At 51.6% G+C, this 19,274-nt stretch overlaps 7 protein-coding genes across 7 annotated transcripts; 3 read left to right on the forward strand and 4 right to left on the reverse strand.

The window, feature by feature from the left end:
• Positions 1-1,178: 1,178 nt before the first annotated feature.
• Positions 1,179-4,968, forward strand: COCMIDRAFT_86543 (uncharacterized protein; the record flags this gene model as incomplete). Its single annotated transcript, XM_007686563.1, has 3 exons — positions 1,179-2,316; positions 2,365-4,689; positions 4,739-4,968. The coding sequence occupies 3 exons, from the start codon at positions 1,179-1,181 to the stop codon at positions 4,966-4,968; spliced, it is 3,693 nt and encodes a 1,230-aa protein (XP_007684753.1).
• Positions 4,969-6,027: 1,059 nt separating this feature from the next.
• COCMIDRAFT_86627 (uncharacterized protein) lies at positions 6,028-8,305 on the reverse strand (the record flags this gene model as incomplete). The annotated part of the gene is made up of 4 exons (XM_007686564.1): positions 6,028-7,521; positions 7,569-7,780; positions 7,979-8,174; positions 8,228-8,305. 4 exons carry the CDS (start codon positions 8,303-8,305, stop codon positions 6,028-6,030), a joined length of 1,980 nt encoding a protein of 659 aa, XP_007684754.1.
• Positions 8,306-8,800: 495 nt separating this feature from the next.
• On the reverse strand, positions 8,801-10,179 carry COCMIDRAFT_86423 (uncharacterized protein; the record flags this gene model as incomplete). Its single annotated transcript, XM_007686565.1, has 3 exons — positions 8,801-9,737; positions 9,791-10,019; positions 10,077-10,179. The coding sequence occupies 3 exons, from the start codon at positions 10,177-10,179 to the stop codon at positions 8,801-8,803; spliced, it is 1,269 nt and encodes a 422-aa protein (XP_007684755.1).
• A 306-nt stretch (positions 10,180-10,485) lies between these two features.
• Positions 10,486-12,069, forward strand: COCMIDRAFT_2395 (uncharacterized protein; the record flags this gene model as incomplete). Its single annotated transcript, XM_007686494.1, has 3 exons — positions 10,486-10,632; positions 10,682-10,689; positions 10,737-12,069. The coding sequence occupies 3 exons, from the start codon at positions 10,486-10,488 to the stop codon at positions 12,067-12,069; spliced, it is 1,488 nt and encodes a 495-aa protein (XP_007684684.1).
• Positions 12,070-14,281: 2,212 nt separating this feature from the next.
• COCMIDRAFT_33806 (uncharacterized protein) lies at positions 14,282-15,091 on the forward strand (the record flags this gene model as incomplete). Its single annotated transcript, XM_007686533.1, has 1 exon — positions 14,282-15,091. The coding sequence occupies one exon, from the start codon at positions 14,282-14,284 to the stop codon at positions 15,089-15,091; it is 810 nt and encodes a 269-aa protein (XP_007684723.1).
• Positions 15,092-15,133: 42 nt separating this feature from the next.
• On the reverse strand, positions 15,134-16,441 carry COCMIDRAFT_86551 (uncharacterized protein; the record flags this gene model as incomplete). The annotated part of the gene is made up of 1 exon (XM_007686566.1): positions 15,134-16,441. One exon carries the CDS (start codon positions 16,439-16,441, stop codon positions 15,134-15,136), a length of 1,308 nt encoding a protein of 435 aa, XP_007684756.1.
• Positions 16,442-17,795: 1,354 nt separating this feature from the next.
• COCMIDRAFT_86382 (uncharacterized protein) lies at positions 17,796-18,962 on the reverse strand (the record flags this gene model as incomplete). Its single annotated transcript, XM_007686567.1, has 1 exon — positions 17,796-18,962. One exon carries the CDS (start codon positions 18,960-18,962, stop codon positions 17,796-17,798), a length of 1,167 nt encoding a protein of 388 aa, XP_007684757.1.
• Positions 18,963-19,274: the final 312 nt, after the last annotated feature.

The following is a 19,274-nucleotide window of genomic DNA, read 5'->3' on the forward strand; positions in this document are numbered from 1 at the left end:
TGGTGTGGTCATTAGGTTCAACTGGCAGTGACCCTGCAGGCAAGCGAAAGTAGCAGGTGCCTGGGGCACCATGCCAAGCTGTCCTGATCTTGGGTGAGGCAGTGAGACAGGCCATCGCTGCTCGCCATGAGATTAAAGTCCAGATGACAGGAGAAGAAGAAAAAGACGGACGGCATGCTGCAAAGGCGACAATGACAGAAGCCACAGGCGGCGTCGGGCTGTCGCACGAAGACTATCGAGGCTGTAGGCGGGAGGCATGATGCCCAGCGACAGGGACGGCAGGCTGTCAAAGGTAAATTAGGACATGCAGCAGCTATACAGTATCGCGGCCATGTGCGAGCGAGGGGCGCGGTGCTGGAAGCCGGGCAGACCAGACAACGGCGGCGCAGCGAAAAAGCATGTCGGCGACGGGAGGGTTGGGTCGGCAGTTTAGATGAGCTTTTTTGGGCGCCGTCCACTTGCCCTGCGTCTGCATCGTGCATCCATGGCGAAAGGGGAGTTTGGGGGTGGATGGTTTGGGAGCAGCCTCTTGTCAGCCGTTAGGCACATCGAGACTAGGCCCAGGCCCGTTAGCCGAGGAGCCTGCCGGCCAATCACGCCGCTCCTCATCGGCCCACCCGGGACTTGTCGCTGCTGGCGCTCCCGAAAGGAAAGGCACACACACCCACCCCCCCCTTGACTCTCACGCCTGCTTCTGACAACACCCGTGTACCTTTGCGAAAAAGCAGCGCGGGAGGGCGGTCACCCTTCGATCCCACGCGCATCCTCCCCCTCACCTCAGTCATTCGTTTCAGCATTCCAGCAAAGCAGCTCGCTGCACCTAATATCACACAACCACCACCCCCCCTGGACCCCCAATCCACGTCTCTACTTCACCGCGCGCCAAGCAACCCTCGCCGGCTGCTCCTTCCCGCCTACGCCTCACACTGCACGCGTGCAAGAACGACCGACCGACCGGCCGCATCGTCGCCTCAGCCACCGGCCTGCAATTAACGTCACCACCGCCGCCATCATCATCATCACCTTCACCTTCACCCTCACCATCCCCGTAATCACCACCGCCACACGTCGTCTCGTGCCCATGCCGAACCGGGCCACCTCCCTCTGCTAAACCCATCCCCCCGACACTCACATACGACCCTGTATTATTTCCGTCCATCGCGCCACCCACTGCTGCCATGAGGGATTCATTCGCTGCCCTCCTGCGCACAGGGGCTGGCAAGCTCGTCCTTTCGCTGCTGCTCGCCTCGCCCGCAACAGCAATCACCTTCAACCCCGTCCCGGTCCCTCCGCTTAATCTTGGAGACTTGGGCCGCATAGCTTTTACTGGCGACTTTGACTCAATATCGCTCTACCAGTACCAAGGCCAAAGCCAGCAATACCCCGGTCGCAATGGCGCTCTGCTCTCCCGTTACCCTAATGGCGTCTTTGCTACCATCAACGTTACCGATGCCGACATCAAGGCCATGTGCACTCTGCCCGTCAATGGCGCTGAACGAGTCGTCTTCGCCGGCAACTTTACGGGCGTCAACAACATGCCCACGCCGGGAGGCATTGCTCTACTTGATCCCACAAACGGCAACATACGAGCACTCGAGGGCCTTAGTGGGTCCGTGAATGCCCTCTACTGCGACCGAGACGGCGGACGCGTCTATGTTGGCGGTAGTCTTTCTGGTGCCAACTCGACAAACGCCCTGGTCTGGAAGGACGGTTGGGAGGATCTCTCGTTCCACGGCTTCAACGGCCCCATTCATTCCATCACCCGTGCCTCTAACGACAACATTGTATTTGGAGGCGAGTTCAACGGCCTGGGCGGCAATGCTTCGACCGTGTCGAGCAAGAACAACACCCAGGTGATTCCTATCTCCAATGCACGCATCTCGGCACAGACCAGCTCCGGGATCAACGGCTTCACAGACCCCAAGAACATTGCTTGCAAGGCCGACTACGCAACACAAGGCACCGGCTCTACCTGGCTCATGGCCGACCGCGCTGATGGCTTCTGGAAGGCCGAGTTTGGTTTTGGCTTTGAACCCACCAGTATGAAGCTGTACAACACCGACTTTGAGGGCCGTGGCACCAAGACTTTTCACTTTACCGCCCTTCCTCTTGGAGGCATCTTGAACCTGACCTATACCGATCCCCAGACCGGACAAAAGGCCTTTTGCGACCTTCGATGCCCCTTGCCTGAGGGCAACACTACTGCCCAGGACTTTACTTTTGTCAATGTCGTTGGTATGAACGCTTTCCGGATCGATATCACCGAGCACTATGGAGCTGGCGCTGGACTGAATGGCATTGAGCTCTTCCAAGATGGTGAGCGCATCTACTTGCTTTACTAACTTCTCTCGCTAACGTCTGTAGCCATCTATTCGTATGCCGTCAACGAGTTCAACGAGCCCAAGAACTGCGGCGCCACCGGTTCGCTGTCAGAGTCAACCGCTACAGGCTCATGGCAGGTTTCTCCTTCACATGACAGCAACTCCCAGTACCTCACAACCGTTCTCCAAGGCAACCCGATTGACGTCAATGCGGCAACCGTTACCTTTGTTCCTGATGTCAAGCAGTCCGGCAATTACTCAGTCACCATCTTCACGCCTGGATGCCAAGGTGACGGCACTTGCGGCACTCGTGGTCGTGTCAATGTCACGGCTGTGGCAGGCGGCCAAACCGAAAGTACCGAACTCTGGCAAACCAACAACTTTGACAAGTACGATGAAGTCTACAATGGCTTCATTGATGCTACTAGCGGCGCCCCTCCACGAGTCATCATCCAACCTGCTGCTGGACAAGGCCCAGCACCCGTGACAGTTGTCGCACAGAGAGTACGCTTCACGCTACTAAAGGCCACCTCTGGCAACCTGAATGGTCTTTTCGAGTACAAGCCAGGTCAGACTGCAGAAGCAGACAACTTTTCGGATTCGGTCATCAACGCTGCTGGTGCGAGCCTTAGTCCTCGGGAGAAGGCTCTGGTAACGAGTGTGGCTAGAGGTGACGATACTCTTTACGTTGGTGGTTCTTTCAACACTACCGATAACCGCAACAACATCTTTGCCATTCGTGATGGCGCCACGGGACCTACGGCCCTTTCAGCTAGTGGCTTGAACAACCAGGTCATGACTTTGTTTCACAACGCTAGCACACTGTATGTTGGTGGCAATTTCACCAACACGGTAGACAACAGTGCTCCTGGCCTGCGTGGTGTGGCTGCATACACTAATAACGAGTGGAAGCCTCTTGGTGCCGGTGTAGAGGGTGTTGTGCTGTATCTCGTGCCCTTTTCACTCAACATTACAGACAACACACCTGAAGAAGTCCTTGCTGTGAGTGGCTTCTTCAGCCAAGTCAATGCTTTCGACAACAATCCCGCCACCAGTGTCAACGATTTCGCAGTCTGGGTTCCCTCTCGCAGCAACTGGCTGCACAACCTGGAATTCTACTCCCTCGCCATGTCGGGTAGATTGATGACGTTTGCTGATGTTCCTGGAAGTTCTCGTTGGTTTGGTGGATCTGTCTCTTCTGGTGCTCTCCTTGCGAGCGGTAGCGCTGAGCTACAAAGCGGAGACCAGCTGGAGCTCGAGGCATTCCCTGTCAAGATCAAGGCCCAACGCCAGGCTTCTCTTCGCAAGCGAGCTATCGTGGATGGACAAAACCTCAATACCACTGGTGTTCGCACTGGCACTTTCTACAAGGAGAATGGCATGAACAAGACTATTCTTGCTGGTCATTTTGCCACAACTGGTGCAGACAACCAGAACATCACCAATGTCCTCATCATCGATGGTAACGACTCGGATAAGATTACTGGTTTCAACGACGAGCTGGACGCCAACTCCACATTTGCCACTGTTGCCGTCTTGAACAACATCTTGTACGCCGGTGGTGTGATTAGTGGTCAGCTCAGAAATGACCGCATTGCTGGTGTTGTCGCCTATGATCTTACCAAGAATGAATTTACTCCCGTTCAGCCGCCGCCACTGCAGGGCATCAACGTCACCGTCAATGCCATTGCCCCACGACCAAAGTCCAATGATATTTTTATCGGTGGCCAATTTCAGTCTGCTGGAGCCTTGAGCTGTGCTGCAGTCTGCATGTGGAATACTCAGCGCAACCAGTGGAACCAGGCAGGAAATGGTATCCAAGGCGAGGTCTCGTCGTTGACTTGGATTGGTGACACCAAACTTTTGATTGCGGGCAATCTTACGTCGGGTAACAACCATACCAAGATCCTCACGTTTGATTCTGCAAACAGTCAATATGCCGTTATTCCTGGTGCCAATGATCTTCCTGGTCCAGTCACTGCGCTCACCATCGCTAACCGCAATGGCGACCAATTCTGGGCCGCTGGCCAAGGTAGCGATGGCACTGCCTATCTACAGAGGTTCGACGGATCCAAGTGGATCCCCGCCAACCCTGCCATGTTTGGCGCTTCAACCGACATTCGTGGTATCCAAGTTCTTTCTCTGTCACAGAATCATGATGCGTCGCAGATCATCGACCAAGACCAGGATCTTCTCCTCATGGGTCATATCAACGTCACCGACTTTGGAACTGCATCCGCTGTGCTCTTTAACGGTACTTCGCTTATTCCCTTCCTGCTTGCCACCAAGGGTCAGGATGGTCAGACGGAGCCAGGAAGCTTGTCTTCTATCTTTGTGGAGAACCCCAACTCGTTCTTCTTAAAGTCAGGTCAGTTATTCACCATATCCCAGACTAGACATTTCTAACAATTTTACAGCCAGCCACCTTGCACTGTGGGCTATTGTCCTGATCGGCCTCGCCATCGCACTGGTCCTGACCTTCTTGCTTGTCGTCATTGGCATAATCATCGAGTGGTACCGCAAGAAGCAACAGGGCTACGCCCCTGCCCCAACATCCTACACCGACCGCATGGGAAATGTTGGACGCGTGCCCCCAGAGCAACTATTTGGCACTCTGTCCAAACCACAACAAGCACCTGCCATCTAAGTCGAGCCCTGCTATCGCAAACTCTAATTCGGATGAAGTGTGGTAATCAAAAAATTAATGACATGAGCGATTTGGAAAGTGGGCGGTAATTGGTCTGGTGGATCTCCCCGGTTGTATTCAACGGAACAGGATACACTTTCTCGCCACTTCTCTTTTCAGCCTCGGAATCTTGTCCAACGGAGACGAGTTCATTCCGTGTTACCTTTGTCTGGGCTTTATCAGGCAACAAGCTATCAAAAGACACCGTTACGTTTCGGATCAAGATGAACGAAGCGAAGCGAAATAATTTAACTTTTCTGGTGGATTGATAGGGAGCATGGAGGGCATAGCGCACTCCCGCCTTTTTCCCTCTCTTTTTGCCAATGTTTTTTTTTCTGGCGGAAGATTCCTGGCATGATTTGCATGAGGGCACCGCACATGGTGGTGCTGCCCTCTCTTTTCGGTCCATGGGAGAAAGTTTCATCTTTTCCCGTGTCGTGTCCTTACTAGAGCTGCTGTTTAGATTGCCTGTCTTTCGACATGCTTGCTCTCTCCCTCTCTCTTTTTCTTTTTTTCTTTCTTTCTTCTTTTCCACTTCGTATAGTGTACTTGATACCACGTGGGCTTGCGCGCGAATTTTTCGACATTCGCAGCCCTACCGAACTCTTTTTTTTCTTTGACTGATTGAAATTTGCGAAAAGAGAGGTGGTTCGCGCTCTGAGAAGTGCAGTTGATGTAGTTAATGTGTATGTCTGAGGGCGCGAGAGGATGTGTAATGAGGAGGAGAGAAAAGGGGAGGAGTGGGGAGGAGAGATGGAGGCAGAAAATGCATATGTATGTCGCTATTTCGGGCATGAATGGGGCGTAGTAGGTGTAGGTTTAGAAGTAAATGATCAAGATTGAATGTTGGGGGTTCACAGCTATCCACTCTTGAGGACTGTCTTCGCACTTGGGAACACGTGTACACGCATCGTCGTAAGAACACACAAGTAATCTCCTATCAAACCGCTCTCGTTCTACCAATTACCACCTCTCATTCTCCCCTTAACCACGCCCCGTCAAGCCCTTAAAACCACCCTCTTACGCCTTGAACCTCCTCTTCTCAACCGCACTCCCTACCAACTCCTCTCCCCTAATGATGTTGGTCGCACAAACGACAATCCGACTGCCCCTCCCCTCACCCCCAGATTCCTTCAACTTATTCCCGATGAACCTCAACGCCGCAATCTCCGCTCTGGTCACACCACCGAGGAAGAACACAGCTACAGTCTTGTTTTTCTCGGCTTGGGTACCATTAAGTAGCTGTCTGGCTTTGACGGCTTTTTCCTCGCCCTTTTGCGCCTCATCGAACGTGGCGCCGCGGATGTATTTTGTCGCATCATCGAAGATCCGAAGGCCCTGGGCGAGGGGATTTGCTTGAGCAGACGCCCGAGGGTCGGTCGAGGGCTTGATGGCATTTGCTAGGGTGTGTTTCTGAATGATTGATTGGATCAGACGGACACTTAGGGGTGCGTAACCCGAGAAGGTGTATGAGATGTCGTTTGGATTCGCCTCGTTTACATCGTCGTCCCAGATTTTGAGACTCTTTCTCAAGGGCGTGTAGTTGGTTACACTGCCCGGTTTTGCCGGTGCGCCTACGCCGCCGAGACTCACGCCTCCTCGTGGGGCGAGTAGACCCATCTTCTCGAGAGAAGCGAGGGTGAGCATGTGCTGTGGCCCGTAGGCTTGGATGATGGCGCGTTTGAAGTTTTCGAGATCCTTCGGACGAATACCCGCGTTTGTTGTACTCTCCAAGCACAGTAGGCGCAGAATGGCAGGCAAAGGTACGTCGCGGTTGATGAGCTCGGTAATAGTATCATGTTGTGTTGTGGGGTCTGCGCCCGACATGATGTTTTGCTGCACTTCTAGACTTCGTGTAAAGATGTCGGTACGTGTAAACTTGATGATCTCCTCTGCAAGACTAGTATGTAGTTTTAGACTGGCTTGCTCGGCCTGGTAACCAGGAAGCTTTGCGACAAAGTCCCGCAACTCTGAAGTCGTCTTCGTGGCAAGCTGGTCGCGCCCAGTGCTACTCTGGAGCCGCCGAGCTGCCTGGTTGAGGAGATTGCCTACGATGGCAAAGTTGGCATCACCAAGATCTGCGTACAATGTGTCTTTGGCATCAATCATGACCTTACGCTTCATGCTGGTAGATGCCGAACCCGTCTGACCTTGCTGAGGCGTGACACCGCCAATGACCGAAGAATCAACTTCCGTTTGATTGGCAGATATGTTGAAGACCTCATCAATGAGGCCCTCGTATGTGAGCTGAGTAAGTAGCACGGTAGGAAAGTCAACTTCTCGATCAATAATGATGAGGCTGTCTATGTTGGAGCTAGGTGTCAATCCCAAAAACGACGGCCCTCCGCCCGCAGACGTCTCGCTTGCCGCAACCTCTGTGCGCATACGAATGAGCAGGTCCGCAAGGCGCTTTCCGTTGTCACCTTTACCAATGATTCGTGGAAAGAGTCCATACTTTTGTTGTTGGAGCATTAGTGCCTTGGCTGACAAATAGATGGCTGTCGGGTCTTTTCTCTTTAGATAGTCAGCTTCAGGTCTGGCGGCGATGGGATACAACATACAAGGTACAGATCCGACACGGCATCTTCCAGCTCAAGCGACAAGACATCATCTGCAAGAGGCACGAAAAACAATGGCCACTCGCTCACACTAGCTTCACCCAGGACACCTGCTTCTTCAAGTAGTTGATCGGACGTCAAAGTGCGGCGGGGAACCCAGAAGATGGAGAATTCATGTTCAATTTCGCTGTCGCGTCGAATACGTTTTATCTGATCTATCTAGAATGTTAGCACCGTACAATAGACTGATCCTATATAGAAGATAGGCAATCCAATAAAAGCGCTTTGTTTATTCTAGGGATCAAGACTGGCCAGACAGAGTAGGTAAAAATCTGCCTAGCCTACTTTTTGACCCAAAACATGCTGTGCAGCATGTGAGGAGTGAAGCAAGGAAGCCGAGAAGCTTCACTTACCAGCAACAGCCATCACAGTCTTTGCCTTTTCGCCTCTAACGAGGAAGACAATGTTGCGCTGTGAGGAGTCGACGTTGTCGTTCTCCAGGAAAAAGGGCTTGTCAACGCCATATTCTTGCAGCGTCGAGAACTTGACAAGGAGATTCAGCGGGCCGGCAAGCGTCTTCTCAAGCACGAGGTTCTTCTTTCCTCGTATCTGGTTGCATGTGTTAGATGTGGCAGCACGTTGCGGCGCTGATATTACCTTACACCTTCGAGCAGAAGAAGCAGCTCTCGCCGCGCTTTTTCAGTTATATCCGCCGCATTGAAAGGTGTTATGGGCGCCATCGTCGCCGCTGTATCATGAGTTACAGCTTGTGCGAGGCTTTCCCAGAAGCATGACTACATGCAGCTCGGCCTTGTGTTGTGAAGGTCGATGAGGAGTGAAGGTGAGCTTCGGCTGGATTTCTTAAGCTCTGGCTAAAGGGCACGTGCACGCGTGTCTTGGCATATGCTAGGGCGGAAGCAGTGAGGACTGATTCATGAGTCCCGCTGTTTTTTTTTGCAGGTGTACTTGTGTTTGAAATGTCACGTCTGAGTTGGTCCTTTTTTGAACGTAAACATGGTCATGTGAGACAAACTGAGCGCTAATGTCTGATGGACAGGAGAATCGCTTTTAATTCCTTTTGTTGTCTGTATCTACCTTCAAGTCACATAAGAGACGTTGATCCTTCTCCAACACGTCCACAAACATGGGTATACAGCAAACCGGCAAATGTCATTAGTTTCATAAATGCAATACGTGAAAATTTATCAGATCACACAGAGTGAACGATCCGAACCTTATGCGCCCAAAGCCTTGAGAGCGATGCGTAGTTCTTTTACCGCGGTGTCAGCATCTTCGAAGTTTAGCGCCGAAATTGCCCACTTGGCATGCTTTTGGGCCAGCGCAATGGAGTCTTCGTCATTCTTGAAAGGGCCATTGGAGTAGTGATGTAAAGGCTGGGGTGGCGGTGCAGATTGAGCATATGGGTTCTGGTGCGGCGTTGGTGTGTACTGTTGCTGAGGCGGGAGAGCGCCCGTCTGTGGTGGTGCGTATTGATCTTGCGGAGGAGATTGGTAGGTATTCTGGACAGGCGGAGCGGCTGGTGGTGATGCAGGGTTTTGGTAGAAGCTCGCAGGATCCGATGGACCAGGCGCTTGCGGTGCTTGGGGACTAGTAGGCAGAGAAGATGTCAAGGGATCGCGATCCATTGGCGCTGTTGGTAGACCGGGTGGCGCCGACTCTCCTGTGAAGGTAGGAGGATCTGTCTTCGGGAAATACCCCCCGCCTATAGAAGTGACGGAACCCTGCCGTGACTGGGCGGGCTGTGAAATGGGAGATACGTCGCTATGCGAGGGCTGTGTGTACCCGGTAGGCGCAGAAGGGAGATCGGGAGCAGGAGGCGACGCTGGAGCAGCGGAGAAGTTGGGTGATGGTTGTGAGGTATCTGGGGCCGACTCGACGTAGGGTTGGTATGGACTTTGCGGTGGAGCGCCCTGATTTATACGCTGTACTTCTGGGTCTTCTGGATCCAGAGCAGGCGGCGATGCAGCTTGTTGGGATTCTTGCACGGGGTTGGTGGTATTGGGATCTTCGCCAGCCTTGATAGCTTTGAGGATGCGCAGGGCGTGGTACTTGGCGTACTTTGTCTTTGCGGCGATTTCAGCGTCGTTGTTCTTCCAGACGGACATCATCTCGAGGAATGTGGAGGCTGCGCGCAGAGTATCGACTGTTTGTCTGTCCACGACAGTTAGCTTGGGCGCTCATTGTACCATGCGCGGGAGACGAACCCATTGACTCTATTCTCAGCCATCTCGCGCTCCGCCTTGGATAGGGTCTGGAGGGCAAACTGCTCGCAGTAAGCGCTTGCGACGGTGTCGTCCACCAAGGCCTCCTCGCCAGGGTTCTCGGCCTTTGCCTGTTCGAGTTTCTCCATGAGATCGGTCGTGTAGGCGGTGCACTCTGGATCGGCCGAGTGCAAACCACCGGCGATTATTTTCTGAACCATATAGAACCTCACTAATCATGGTAATTAGTACGCGCGCTGGGTAAAAGTACAGCAACAATGGTACTCACGCCAGTAGGTCATGATGGGCTTGACGCGCTCGAGCTGGGCGGCGCGCTTGGCCGGCTCAGCGAGCTGCAGCTTCTTGAGCTTGACCGGAGTGACACTGGCCATGGCTGTGGATATGCGATGGTGTTGCGTGCAGGACGTGGGTGTTTTGGAGGGGGTGAATATAGTACATGGATATTAGGCTCCCCTCGGCGCGCGGAGGATGCGGTCATAGGCGCTAGTGTGTAGCAGCATCCCTGTCTCCCCGCATCGCAGCTCTGGCCAGGTAGACACACGGGCAATGCTGCTGCAAATGAAAAGAAAAGGCCAACCTGGCATCAAGGCCTGGTGAACACCTATAAGCCCTGCAGCAGCTCCTCTTCTTTTCTCCTGCTTGTTCTCCACTTTACTTTACACACAACCACCTCAATCATGGTGCGCACATCGACCCTGTTCGCCGCTACGGCTGCTCTGGCCCTCAATGCGCGCGCAGAGAGCATGTACCCCAAGAACAGCGCCGTCGTCTCGATCAACGGCGTGGACTACGACCGAGTCATTGCAAAGTCAAACTACACCTCCGTAAGTGTACCCGACCTGGCTTGAGAATCGCCGACTAATAAAATGTTAGATTGTCGAGTAAGCTGCATTCATCGTGTTCAAGCTTCGCATTCTTACGTCTCTAGATTCTACGCGCCATGGTGTGGCCACTGCAAGAACCTCAAGCCTGCCTATGAAACAGCGGCCAAGTCGCTTCAAGGAATTGCCAAGGTCGCCGCTGTCAACTGCGACGAAGAGATGAATAAGCCTTTCTGTGGAAACATGGGTGTCCAGGGCTTCCCTACTCTCAAGATTGTTCGTCCCAGCAAGAAATACGGCAAGCCAACAGTTGAGGACTACCAGGGCCCTCGATCGGCCAAGGGCATCGTCGAGACTGTCAAGGACAAGGTTCCCAATCAAGTCAAGAGAGTAAACGACAAGAACCTGGACGAATGGCTACAAGAGAACAAAGACAGCGCCAAGGCTATTCTGTTCAGCGAAAAGGGAGTTGTCAGCGCCACACTCAGGGCACTAGCAATTGACTTTTCTGGCATCGTCTCAGTTGCTCAGATTAAGAAGACGGAGAAGGCAGCGGTTGAAAAGTACGGCATTACCGAGTATCCCACACTGATCCTCATACCCGCCGGCTCAGACACGCCCATCAAACATGAGGGCAAGGTCGACAAGACGGCCATGGTCAAGTTCCTGTCTCAAGTCGCCCCGCCAAACCCCGACTGCCCACCTCCCAAAGAGAAGAAGGCAAAGGGCAAAAAGGACAGCAAGAAGGATTCCAAGGCCTCGAGCAAATTCTCCAAGGCTTCGGCTGCTCACAAGGATGCTGAAGCTTCTTCAGCTGCTGCATCAGCGACAGAAGAGACGGTAGAGCAATCTACGGAATCCCCTGATCCGAACATCAAGGACGAGGACACTCCAAACCCAGTTGTGATTCCTGAGGAAGAACTCAAGCCAACTATCCCCTTGATTGCTGAATCTGCCGAGCTCCAATCGCTGTGCTTGACCGACCAAAGCAAGACATGTATCCTAGCACTCTTGCCCAAGGACGAAACCTCGGAAACCGCCTCTACCGCTGTCGCTTCACTCGCTTCTATACACAAGAAATACGATGTCGCCGGAAGCCATCTCTTCCCCTTTGTCAGCGTTGCCTCGACCAATCCTCTGGCCGCTACCTTGATTGCAGAACTCAGTCTCGGAAGCGCAGACCAGGTCCACCTCATTGCCACCAACGGCAAGCGCGCGTGGTACAAGAAGTACTCTGGCACCTCCTTTGGACTTCAGGAGGTCGAGCAATGGGTCGATGCTATTCGCATGGGAGAGGGCAAGAAGGAGAAGCTGTCAGATTCGCTCCTGGTGCCTGGTGAGAAGGCACAGCCTAAGAAGGTCAAGGAGGAAGTGCATGAGCAGGTTAAGATCGAGGTGGAGGAGGTTGAGGACGATGCGCCCGAGCATAATGAGCTTTGATTGGTGTTGGGGAAGTGTAGTCTAGTGGTCTTTTTTGAGACGTGTATACCAAATGTTTATTATGGATGGATTTTCTTGAATGAATTTCTCCTTGACCGTTGACTGCATCATCAGGTGGCAGCGAAGCATATCTGCCAAGAATCGTGAAATCGACTATTGTAGCATCGTTGGCGTTGAGTATTGCTATAGTCGGCCACTAGCTGCCGATTGGTTGGCCGGCTGATTGTACTAGGGGTTGTCTGTAAGTTTGACTGCCGACGTCGTGTAACCTAGGGGCAGTTGCGATACCAGACACTGCCACGACGGAAAAGATTGTAGCACTAGAAATTGTTGCAACTGTATGAGCGGTGCCTGCTCGGTCAAGGTACAACATTGACCATCAGTCCATCTCTGCAAAACTCAGACAAGGTCTGTCAATCACTACGCAAGGTTATTCTGAGATCCTTCAAAGTGTGAGATCCTTTGGCAGATAGGCACGAAATATACCAGTTAGAGTGAATGGATTGAAATAAATATTTGACGAGTGACCCGAGATTAGGATGGGACTATATACTCTACAGATATGACTGAGGCCCGAGGGGTTCATCTTCCAAGGCCCCAATTCAGAGTATCTTGACACCTCCGTCTACTTCCCGCCCTTGATGATATCAGCAGCCCTCTCAGCTACAGCATACATGGTCGCCATGATATGGGCCACTGGCTCCATAGGCATAACGCTCGCATCCACGACCCTTGAGCCCTGACCACCATACACCTTGAGATTCTCATCCACAACACCGCCTTCCTTCCTACGTCCAATCTCGCATGTACCACCCAGCTAGTACATGCAAGTTGTGGTACTGCGAACCCAAGCGTCAACAACTAGAATTTACCAAATATTGTATTCGTTGATTCAGTCACCAGCAATCAAAATCTAGTTTCTACTTGGCTAAGACACCAGCTAGTCTAACCAACTGCGCTGAAATCAGCCCCAATTCAACTCATTGGAAGGTGGCGTTGGGTTGAGTGCCAAGAGTAAATCGCTTGCTGCCTATTTCCACCTTTAAAGGGACACATAGGGGGGCGAATCCAAGTGATAAATGCTGAATTAGTTGGTTTTCTATACCAAAAACGTTCTACCTATATTATATCATTCGATAGCGATTCGAAGGCTCAACTACTACGTGTTTACTACGAGTCTATGCTATTTTCTTCCTGCAAAGCTATACGCCATCAAAGATTCTTTTCCGATGTTTCTCGAACTGACTCATAGATACTCGGGTAAGCATGGTATAGAGAAAGATGAGATTAGGTAAAATGTTTTTCTTGCGTTCAACAGTAAAGTACTAATAATCTAAAACAAGGTTACTCCAAGTGGACTACAAATTTCATCTGTTGCACCTGATCGAGACCCCTGTACTATGTTCTTTCGGGGCTGAGCGACGGCGGTATCTGTCACGGCCTCGGCCATTCTTTTTAGCCTCTTTGCAGGCAACCATAGTAGGCGGGGCTCCATCGAATGGTCCTACCTCAGCTTGGCTAGGTGGCGGTGGTCTGGATATTGGGCAGCCTAGTCAATTGAAGAACTGGGTAACACCAATCGCTCGCGTTGCCGCAAAGTCTTCTTTGTCCAGGAGGATCACAGTCAGGTGCGTATTCAGAGAAATGCTTGTGTTGTCACAGAGTTTTCCTTGTCCAGGACTATTGCAGCCGAGTATAGATTAGAAAAAATTACCCTACTCGAATATTATATTTTGGAAAATCAGGCCATATCTTCTTCGCATTTGTTCCTCGTGGCAGTATTTGCTGGGTTCTAGAGATGACGCATGAGAGATGCGGTCAGGTCACTTCCCTACTAGTAGCGGTGCGTATGTGGTTTAAACGCCCAGTTGTACCGCTCCCGCAGTACTAGCGTCGCCGCCCGGGGGCGCCTCACAGCCACACATCAACGCGTCAATACGTCCATACATCCATACGTCCATACGTTATATAATACAGCCGAGCCCGCAGTTGTCGGAGATAATGGACAAGCGGGCTCGGAAAGACCGATGTGGATCAATTGTCGGCTTCGCTATACTCAAAATGATAATTGTGCTCGGGGAACTTGGCAAAGGGTACATAGGGTATAAAGAAGTCATGAATGTAGAGATATTCTACTAGACAGATATCACTACAACATTCTTTGCACTTCTCTACCAATATCTATATCCCTCTTCATCAAGACATCTCTAAAATGGCTCACCAAAACCGCCTTGCAAACGCGCATGTCCTCGTCTTCGGAGGAACATCAGGTATCGGCTTCGCCATTGCCAACATGGCCCTCTCCTACGGCGCCAAAGTCACCATTTCAGGCTCCAGTCAGCCCAAGGTCGACACCAAAGTCGAGCATCTGCGGTCTCTGTATCCAAACACGCCCGCTACCAACGTAGCAGGCTTCGCCGCCGACCTGACCGACAAGGCGAACCTTGAAAGGAACATTGGCTCAGTGCTAGACAAAGCAACGGAAAACGGGACCAAGAAAATCGACCATATTGCCTTCACACCCGGAGATTCTCTTCGTGTAGCAAATATTGCCCAAGTGGACATCAGTACTGTGTTCGATGCTTTTACCGTCCGCTTCCTTGCTCCATGCGCCTTGGCAAAACTCATTGTCAACGGCGACTACATGCCCAAATCCTCCAACAGCTCCATTATCCTGACCGCCGGCGCAAACACGAAACGTCCATTGCCAGACTGGGCTGTGATGGCAGCCCTGGGTGGTTCTCTTGAGGGCCTAACACGAGGTCTTGCAGTAGACATGGTTCCGATTCGCGTCAATCTCGTAAATCCTGGTGCCATACATACGGAGCTGCTTCAGAAAGTTCTGGACACGCTTCCGGCTGAGGCGGTTGAGGGGATCAAGCAGGGTTCAAGCCTGTTGGGTGAGATTGGTCGACCAGAAGACATTGCTGAAGCCTACGGATGGATCATGAAGGATAGGTTCGCCAATGGGGCAGAGGTAAATAGCGATGGTGGGCGCTATCTTGCTAGTTCCACATCATAACTTCCTTTGCTGTAACTAGTGACATGTAAAAAGTAGCACAGCTTAATCTTTGCTGATTTCCAGTCCCCTGTATTGTACTTCCTGCCTGACACGATCTGACATATTACAATCTGCCACAAGTCCTCTGAAACCTCGCTTTTGTGAGTTTCTTAGTTCCTCTTCGCTCTTCTTCATGTCTTTTTCGAGCGCGGATTTGAGCTTCCGGCCGGGGAAACTCTCGTCTTCGTACATGTGTTCGAATACTAGAGTGATCAGGTCGATTTCGTCCTTGACACTTTGATCGCCGCTTTGGCGCCACTGGATAACGAGCACGTATGCCGAAACGTACAAAGATGAACCTATATACGGGGAAAGCAGTAGATCAACCGAAATGCGCGATGCGTCTTTAACTATTTGTGCGACGTTTTGAGCCGCAATAACAGCGAGGCTGAACGGGGAAGATAGACTCGAAATCGAACCTTGTACCTCGCAGCTGTAATGAAGTATCAACGTCATGACATTCAAGGTGATTAGCAGCCATACCACCTGCTGGCGATCTGCTGGCGGTGCTGCTAGTACTGAACTCGCTTGACGGGGCAGGCTGAGTCGGAATTTAATAATCAGGCTGTCCAGCTTAGCGCATTCTTCTGCATACTCGGGGGAGTCAGGCGCGTTGTGTAGGGAATGTATCAAATCGGCGACTCGGCCGAGCAGAACATGCGCGATGACCAAGTAGTGTAGCACATTCAGAGGCTCTTTTGCGGATGGCGATGAACATATCAGATCAGACAGGTTCCGCGTGAATGGCGTATTGGAATAATGAAGCATATCCGATTCTGGATCCATGGCTTGAAAAACTGATTCAGGTTTCAACAAGTCGACTTTGAACTGCGTCTCGGGTATAGCGGTCTGCCAGCCCGTCACCCAAGAGTTTATTCGATCCAGCATGAAAAGCAGCCACAAAGTTCGCCGACGCTCTTCTTTACCGACCGACGTCCTTTCTTCATGCATATTGGGCCGGCGTGTTTTCACATCATCCGCATCTACGTTTAGACCAAGAATAACAGCCTGTCGCCATGCCTTTCCTAGGAACAACCAGCTGGAAGAAAAGTCGCATAAAGTCCAGGAATGGAACATGAGGAGTATTACAGATTGAATGGTGCGTAGAGTTGGTTCGGGGTTTTGGCAGGTGAGGTTATAGCAGAACTTTGCTTGCTCGTACCAGTCTTTTGAACGCTTTTTTATAGCATCTTCAGGATGAAATCTGGCTGCAAGACAACAAATCGCGTAAACCAGGATCGGTGATTCGTCCCGTAGCCTGCCGCTTTCCACATTAGACAGGAAGCTCTTTTTGTGGAAGCAGGGAAACATAGGGTAAAGACGCTCGAAGAAGAGGTTGGTAAGCTGGATGATGATATCTTGTGAGGGCAGCTGGAAGCTATCGAAGACCGGAAAACTAAACATATCATCGGTTTGGATGTCCGTGGATTCAAGTGTGGGTAAGCACGCTAGAGGACCTGCATATGCTAAAGGGGCGGAGCATGGAGGATCAAGGATTGTACTTGCGATCTGCATGGACGGCAGCAGGCCAGGCAGCCCCATATCGAAACCAGGAGGTAAAACAACTGGGTCTGAACCAAGAGAACTCCCTGAGAAGGCTACAGGAAATAAACTGCTGTCTTGGTGTGACGGTGCTCCGTACTGGCATCTAATATTTAGTTTTCTACACGAAGAACAGCTCGGATGCTCGGCCTATATTGCATACTACTGTTAGAGAGAGGGGTAGGCCAAGTTTGAATAGTACATCATTACACGTACGTCGCATTTCTTCTTCCGCTGTCGACAGCTGGTGCATGCTTGCTTTCGCTTCGCAACCGAGGCTGGTATAGTCAAGGTCACCATAGTTGCAGGTAAGCCGAGTATTTGAACATTTGATCCAAGAGACTCTGATTGTGGAGAGGGCCAAGGAAAGCGGAGTGGGAAGTACAGTGGAATCATGTGTCGCGTTCGGAGTGCAGCCAGGCTTGGGGGAGTTAGCTCGGAGTTAAACCTAATCTGTATTCGGGGAGGCCGGAGAGCATGGTGCAATGAACATGAGCCAATCATCTGCAACGAGTTGTCTCCCGAGTTCCGGATCTAACTATCATGTCCTTTAGTTTTCGTGTATATGGCAATACTCGGGGAGAACCTTATGCAAACCGTGCTACTACCCAGCGAGGAGTTAGGTTTGGTTATCGTAACTTACTCCTCCTCCCATATTGACATGAAATGTCTATATCATACCTCCAGCCTTGAACTTGGAGTTCTTTCCTCTTTACCCCCTGCTCATGCTTTGTCACTACATAATATTGACGCGCAAAACTCGTCCACAAAACCTCTCAAGAAAAGAAGAAAGGAAAACACTCTGCCTGAAAAATGAGTGGGTTACTTTCTACACCAATTGGTCCACCGAAAACTGAAGGAAGTCCGAATTAGTATTAGACTCATGCTCTTGAACCCTATCGAGATGATCTGAGAGGCGATTTAACAAGCATCTGTGGGAATATTGGAGGAAGTAACCTCACTTTTGTGCGAAAAAAAAAGACTCCGAATGTATTGACAGGGCATACATACTAACAATCCTACCTAGAACTCAGTGTTTCTCAAAATAAAACATACCTCTTCATAACTTCATAACTTCATAACTTCATAACTTCATATACAGTCTGTGCCCACCCCTCCCTCATCACGAAACATGCACCCACACCTCACTCCCCCCAAGCAACCCCCAAACCCCTCCCGCCCGATCCCCCGCCACACCCCCAGCCCCACCTCGTTCATCAATCCCTTCCCATAACCCGGGGATCCCCGTCCACCGCCAAACTGTGCCATCTGCATGTCGACTATACAGCAGCTCCCCCACCGCATGAATCCCCACACTCCCCTTCTCTTCAATAACGCTCCAATAAGGCCCCTTGGTATCAAGCCATACAACCAGCCCATCGCTCTGTACTTTGAAAAACTCATTCCCGCCAACCGCGATCCCGATATTCGCGGCGTTCCTATCGAGGATGGCGGCGGAGGTGTAGGGCCAACGGGATCGCACTAGGTCACCGTTCGCGATTAGATTCCATAGTGTTTTATCATCAGAAACGGCTATTTGGCGGGAACCGGGTGAGGTTTGATCGATTGTGAGCCAGTTGGAGCCTGATAGGCGGACTACAGAGCCGTCTTTGCGGCGGGCGTAGAGTTGGTCGGAGGCGGCGTAGATGTCGAGGATGGAGGTGTCGGTGGGGCTGATGGATTGCCAGTTGGATGGTGTGCCGGTCCAGCGGAAGGTTCCGCCGTCGTAGTGGCGTTGGTAAAGAATTCCATTTGCGCCGGCGATTTGAGCGGTTTCTTTGTAGTTGTCGACGGTTGTCCAGGCGTTGTTGATGTAGCGGAGGATTTGGCCTGTCGGGCGCATCTGGTATAGACCGTCGTTGGGGGCGGGCGTGCTGGAGCTGGAGGTTATTTGGATTATGCTACTAATTTTTGAGCCGGAATTTATGAGCTTCCATTTGGGCGTTTTCCAGCCGTAGATGCTGTGGATGCCCATTTTGTCATCGGGGTGGACAGGGTGCATAAGACCGTCGTAGTAGGCGAACATTATAGCCGATGGGACGGTGCTGTGGCTCAGTCCGAGGGCATGGCCTATTTCATGTACAGCTGTAGTGGAGAAAAGAATATCGTCTGTCCACTGCTCGTTGTCATTGAATGTGATGTTGATTTTACCTGGAGTAAAATATACCCCATCTGAGTCTATCGTTGTGACGGCGACAGTTCTGTTGCTGTTGATGGGTACGAAACGAATGTTTATGTCGGCCTTGACATTTGAAGCTGCTTGCATGATGTTGAGCGGGGCAGAGTTCATCCATTGAGCAAAGGCTGTGCTGTCGGGTGTTAGCATTCGTAAGACTTGTGGGCTACGTACTGACCTTATGGTACTCAGCTGCCGCTCCTGCGACAAGTCGTTTGTATACCTGTCGATGCGCCAGGTCAATGTCGTCTTAGCCCATTTCGGACCCCAAAGCGCATATCGCTCCTTGGACTCCAGACGTTCCCCAGCCTCGGTACCAACATACTGTTGCTCAGTTCTACAGCGAGGTCCTTCCATCATAGCCAACATTTTATCACTAAACTCCCCAGTCACTGGCTCCTTTAGCTTTGCCTGGATCTTACGAAT

Source organism: Bipolaris oryzae, assembly GCF_000523455.1.
Source record: "Bipolaris oryzae ATCC 44560 unplaced genomic scaffold scaffold_20, whole genome shotgun sequence".
NCBI lineage: Eukaryota > Fungi > Ascomycota > Dothideomycetes > Pleosporales > Pleosporaceae > Bipolaris > Bipolaris oryzae.